Source organism: Mesitornis unicolor, unplaced genomic scaffold, assembly GCF_000695765.1.
Source record: "Mesitornis unicolor isolate BGI_N332 unplaced genomic scaffold, ASM69576v1 scaffold17671, whole genome shotgun sequence".
NCBI classification, from domain to species: domain Eukaryota; kingdom Metazoa; phylum Chordata; class Aves; order Mesitornithiformes; family Mesitornithidae; genus Mesitornis; species Mesitornis unicolor.
The window spans coordinates 22,205-27,820 of record NW_010165970.1 but is presented as its reverse complement, the minus strand read 5'-3'; the positions used below and the strand labels follow the sequence as shown (position 1 = coordinate 27,820).

Below are 5,616 nucleotides of genomic sequence, written 5' to 3'. Positions count from 1 at the left end.
TAGGATGGCACAGTGATTTTAGAGCTTCTTTAAAGGCAGAATAATTCAGCTCTTTGCATTCATTTGTACTGAATGTCTGACAGCAAATACCCAGTGCCCCTGCACCAACCAGAATACATCGCTCTCTAGTGCCGCTGCAGCTCGTGGTAGACGTTACTCCTGACTGACCGGGTGCTCGGTGATCTTTTCGGAGAGAGCAGCGTTTGGAGGTGACGTTGCTCTTGTCACTTGTGTGTACTCTTCACTACAGACATCCTTAACCTTTTGGCCTGATGCTCCTGGTATTTCCAGATGAACCTGATGCCTTTGCAAGCGTTGTTGTACTGATTGCAGTTTGTATTGCTGGTCCTCTTCCATTGTAGCAAGGATGCACAAACAGCGTAAGGAGATGGAAACTAGGAAGTTGTATAGCTAAAAACACCGAAAAATGAGAGGGAGAAGCTAGGATAGGCATAATACTTGTACTTTAATCAATGGCTTGAAACTTACTGCGTTATGAAGAAGTTCTTCTTCCTCTGCTCTGTCAGTAGTATGGATTACTGATTCATGAAGGTGTGTTTTAAGGGCTGGGTAGTTTGTGTTTATCTAGTGCTTACTGAAGTTCCTGTTGCTTCTTCCTTTTCCTTCCATCTCCCTCCCACTTCTCAAGGTTATTTGTACGTAAGCCATTTCTCTTCCCAGCCCTCCCTGTCCTTGCAGCAGAGTGACTTTTCCTGGCCTGTTGGTGATCCTGTGTGCCCAGCTGTGTTTACTGGCGTTGTACAATTGTGGGTGATGATTTTCTTAGGCCGGAACTGACATTTCATTCATCCTTCCTAGTGTTACCAGCCTGGAAAACCGCACAGAACTGTAGAAATGAACTTGTGTTGACTCCATCCAATTCCTCGGCAAAATCCAAGCCAAAACTCTTATGTGGCCAAACATGCAAAAACCTCTAGGTCAGGTTTGGAGCTTAATTTTGAGCAATCTTTTTCTCAGTCAGTGGAAGCACATAAGCTGGCATTTGAGAAGTTAGGATGCTGGCAAGGAGAAAAGTGTGGGTGAGATGAGTTTCAGTGCTGAAGGTACTCGTGAGACCAGTTGTGACAGTTGTTAGCGAGGTGGGAATGTGAAGAAGTCTCAAAAACCGGACTCATCTCTGGTGCCTGGATCAGTGAGCCATGAGCAGCGCATGGCAAAAGTTGGCGCTGGCCAGGCGTTGCTTGTTCTGCTTTTTCGTGTTGGTAGTTTTAGGGGGATATTGTGTCTTGGAAGGAATGGGAAGAGGAAGAACTGAAAGCAGAATTTGTTGTCTGTTTTGTTGCAGTGGAAAGCTGGTTTCACCAAAATGGAAAAACTTTAAAGGCTTGAAACTTCAGTGGAGAGATAAAATCCGTCTCAATAACGCCATCTGGAGGGCATGGTACATGCAGTGTAAGTACCGCGCTTGGTCGTCTCGCTTGCTATAGAATATTTTCCAAGAGACGTATATGTAAGAAGCAAGAGAATTGCTATTACTGTCCCATGAAAAGCTCAAAAATCTGCTGAAGGCCCAAATGTCTCAGAGGCCGTTAAGCAGTGCCATTGAATCGGTGCTTCCTTAGGGATGTCCACGCAGAGGCCGGTCCAAGCACAGCCTGAGGTCTCCCCATTTCTGTTGGTTATCTGGAAGGAACCCTGCGAGAGTTTTTCCCATTGAAGTGGCAGAGCTCTCTGCAGAGCCTGCATGTGCTGAGCACTCACATTTCCCTTCTTGTTTCAGACCTGGAGAAGCGCAAGAACCCGGTGTGCCACTTTGTGACCCCGCTGGACGGCTCTGTTGATGTCGATGAGCACCGTCGGCCAGAGGTGCGTAAAACCTGAGGAACAGACTGACGAGGTCTGGAGTTTGTAATAAGAGTTTCTAGTTCACTAGATATGAGAGTAGCATAGCAATCACTTGCTCTGTTGGTTTTTTTGGTGTTTTTTTGGGGTTGTTTGTTTTGTTTTTTTTTGTTTTTTTTCCCAGAAGAAAGCATTAATATAAGGCATACCAAACCCACTTTTATTTAATTGTTGAGGTGTGGTTTCAAGACAACAAGAAATTTCTTTTGCTCTATCAATGTAACTTCACAAAAAGTGCAAATATGAGTTTGTGTACTTTTATTTTCGTGCTCTTGAAAAAGTAAATGAGAACTAACGTTTGCTCTGTGGGTCCTTGCAGAAAGCCAGCGAGGCTCTTGCTGTGGCAATACATGACTATACTGTGTAACTCTAGAATAATTTATAGCTCAGAGGAGCTCCAGATGAGTTTGTGGAACCACCTTGGGTTTTTGAAAGAGCAGTGTTGGTGTTTGTGTAGAAAGATGATCCTCAAACACAAGAAAGTTGTGTGAAGGCTCTCGTTAATCTGCTGTCCCCAACTTACACACCACTATCTGTGATAGATTAAAGAACCCCGTTGTTCTCATCCTTTTCTTGCTGTTAGTGTGTGCCCTGCAATGTCCTGCTTCTCCCTGCGCTGGACATCAGATTTCTGTTGCTTTGTGTCATATTTAACAGCTTTTTTGTATGTGTGTGCCCCTGTAACCTTGTGAAATTCTTTTTGCCTGTTTTTTGCAGAATAGGATATCGTATGCTTTATACAATATATTTTAGTAAATTCATTTTAAAGGAGTTTTTTTTGCCCTTCTTAATGATTGGTTGTGGTTGAGCTGATGTGGGAGATGCCGACAGTGCAGTCAGACACTTCTGGTTTGTTTGTTGTGGGAAAGATGGGAGTTAGCACTGTCAGAGCTGCTCTGTGATAGCTGCACTCTCGGGCACTGTGGGCTGCTCAAACAGAATCAGCATGCTTGCTTTTGCATTTTTTATGCCTGGATATTTGCTTGGAAATGTACTGAACATTCAGCCGTTACGTGATTCCGTGTAATTCATGGTATGTGTTTGTGTTCTCAGGCCATTGCAACAGAAGGGAAATACTGGAAACGGAGTATTGAAATAGTCATCAGGGAATACCACAAGTGGAGAACATACTTCAAGAAAAGGGTCTGTTTACACAGTGAAAGTAGCTTACTTGAACCTGATCAGTATGTTATTACTCTGAGTTTTGATGTCACTTTTGCTAGTGTGCAAGAATACTTACAACAGATGATGAGCTAGTGCAGGCGTACTCATCTGATTACTCCCACTTAACTGAAAATTCTTGTGCAGCTACTGATTGTGCATGATTGGATCTTAAAAAATCAGGTCTTCTAGTGGCCTGTGCAGGACCTACTCTGACTTTAATGTCTGTTTTGTTCTCCTTTTGCAGTTACAGAAACATAAGGATGAAGATCTTTCAAGTTTGGTCAGGGTAGGTAACACCACTGCTAAGTGGCAGCACTGTGCTTGTAAAAGCTGCAATACATAGCAAAGCTGTAACGTGCAGTAGCTTGCATTGATTAAAATCTAAAGACAGGTATCTTGCTTAAGCCTTAATTATGGTTAGGCATCTTAATGTTTCTGCCCCTTAGAGAACAATGTGGGATTTGTAGTTTAAATTGCATGGAGGAGAGGTTGAATATGAAGTGCTGTGACAGAAGAAGTGAGAATCAGTATTGGGTGCCCAGAAAAAGCAATCTCTTTGAGGGCTGACACGTTATTTCATCTTGTTACTGAGTTGGAACTGGCCCTGCTGCCTTGCTTGTGTAACTGAATTGGTGAAGATCTTCCTGCTGCCCACAACATGGGCAAATAATGTGTTAGGATCCTAAAAAAGGTTTGAGGGAGCAATGGTTATCACCATTTTGTATGTACCCTAAAGCCATCAAACCTACTTGGGCATATAAACTGTTGACCAGAAGCACTGTTCTGACTTTTTTTGTCTTTTTGGAGCAAAGCTTAAGTGTGGACCTGTTCCAGTTTCACAAAACTCAGCTGTTTTGTCCACGAGCTCCAATGCACCGCCTTGGTGTGCTGGTGTAGTTAGAGCTGCACGTTGGCTCAGCCACAAGAACCCAAGTGTGTGTGCATTTAGTCTGCAGCGAATGCAAGGCAGAGCAGTTCAGCTTAGCCCATAGTGGAGGATGGGTAAGCCAAGTCATATTATGTTGTATTTTTCATGGGCTAAAAGTGCCCACAAGAATGTCAGCATACCTTGTGCAAATTCATATTACATTATGCTTAACTACATTTCAGAGATCCAGATACACTTTGAGATAGGAGTTGTTTGCTTTGAGTTTTTGCTGTGCATGTTATTTTAAAATCTTTATTCAAACCAAGGAATTGTTAAACTGTAGGTGCAGAAATATAATCAATGAAACTAGGAAGTGTTGAGGAATTTGTTTTGTCGTACATCATTCTAGTCAACATCTGTTTTTTGGGCAAAAACCTTTCCCAGAGTGTCATGGTATTCTACTGACGTTTTCTTTTGTTGCTGAAATCAGTGAGCTGAAGTTGTTGGTGTATTAGAAGCACCACTGATCTGTTTCAGTCCATTTGCATGGCTCCTAAAGGAGAGTTTCTTTCTCTAAAAATGTGACAAATGAAGGTTGTTTTTATATATCCGCACCAGACTGCTTTAGCGTTGTCTAGGCAGCCTGATTTTTCCTTCCTTTCCTTTGGCAGGATGACGATGTGGTTCTCTGGCAAAAACGAAGGTATGGCAGAGAGACCCCTGTCCCTATGGAGGAAGGCAGCCTCTTGGATGCGGATATGCTTATCTCCGAGTTCAGCGACACGCTGTTCTCCACGCTGTCCTCACATCAGCTGGTTTCCTGGCCCAATTCCAGGGACATAGGTATTGCTTGGCTGGTAGCTGTGTTGCAGTGGGGACCTCTAAGAGAAGTCTGGTTTGTTGCTTTGCTGCTCTTGTAGTCTTGTCTAAGAAATTTGACTTACTTTGCTGATACAGATAAAAATAGGTCAGAAAATGTAGCTGTCTTATGCTTTATTGGTTATGGAATCCCAGTTATTCATCCAAATTTAATTTCCGTCTTAGCTCTTTACATGCTGCCCTTTTCATTGTCCTCTAATGTTGCTGTGAATAAATCTGTAATGAGCAGTAATTACCTTTATCAGTGGTGAAAGCGTTGTTACTTATCTCAAAGTGCCTATGTATTTTTCTTTGGATATGTCCCGTGGAACAAGTGCAAGTCACATCTCCTGTAAAAGCAGTCCCCAGAGCTGTACATTTCTGTCAGATGCTCTCTAGCTGAAGGCTCTGACTGTAAAGGGACAGCACATGTCCACTGTGCATCCTCCTTGCTGCATGGATGTCTAAGCTGCATGAGCAACTCCAGAGCAACCGTTCTTTGAATGACGTGTACTTGAGGCAAAATTAAATGGTTGATGGTTATTTTGAAATACTGTGAGTGAGCTGTGGTGGTTCAGGGGGTGCCTCCCAGCGAGTTTGTGTGCTGTGCAGCAGGGGCAGGACAGGAGGTTTGGGAGCAGGAGGCATCCAAGCTTGGCAATCCCTCGTTGTTAGTCAGAGCCTTCAGATGCCACCTCTTCCATTTCACCAGTGGAAAGTTTCATTCCCCGATGGTTGTGATCCCAGAGCGGGGCTGCAGTTGTGAAGGAAAGCAGATGCTCGGTTCATTTCAGCAGCCGTTTTTCTGTAAACACCCTGGCCAGGTCTGGCTGTGGAGCGTGCGTTGGTGTCCCAGCCAAGTG

At 43.7% G+C, this 5,616-nt stretch overlaps 1 protein-coding gene across 1 annotated transcript in view; it reads left to right on the top strand.

The window, feature by feature from the left end:
• Nucleotides 1-1,306: 1,306 nt before the first annotated feature.
• MLXIP (MLX interacting protein) overlaps nt 1,307-5,616 on the top strand; it is a gene marked incomplete at its 5' end in the record, with an annotated part of 19,309 nt that continues 14,999 nt past the window's right edge. Inside the window, 5 exons of the mRNA XM_010194810.1 lie at nt 1,307-1,413; nt 1,742-1,827; nt 2,917-3,006; nt 3,272-3,313; nt 4,567-4,738. Of these exons, the coding sequence (XP_010193112.1) occupies nt 1,307-1,413; nt 1,742-1,827; nt 2,917-3,006; nt 3,272-3,313; nt 4,567-4,738 (497 nt within the window). The remainder of the gene's footprint in view (nt 1,414-1,741; nt 1,828-2,916; nt 3,007-3,271; nt 3,314-4,566; nt 4,739-5,616) is intronic.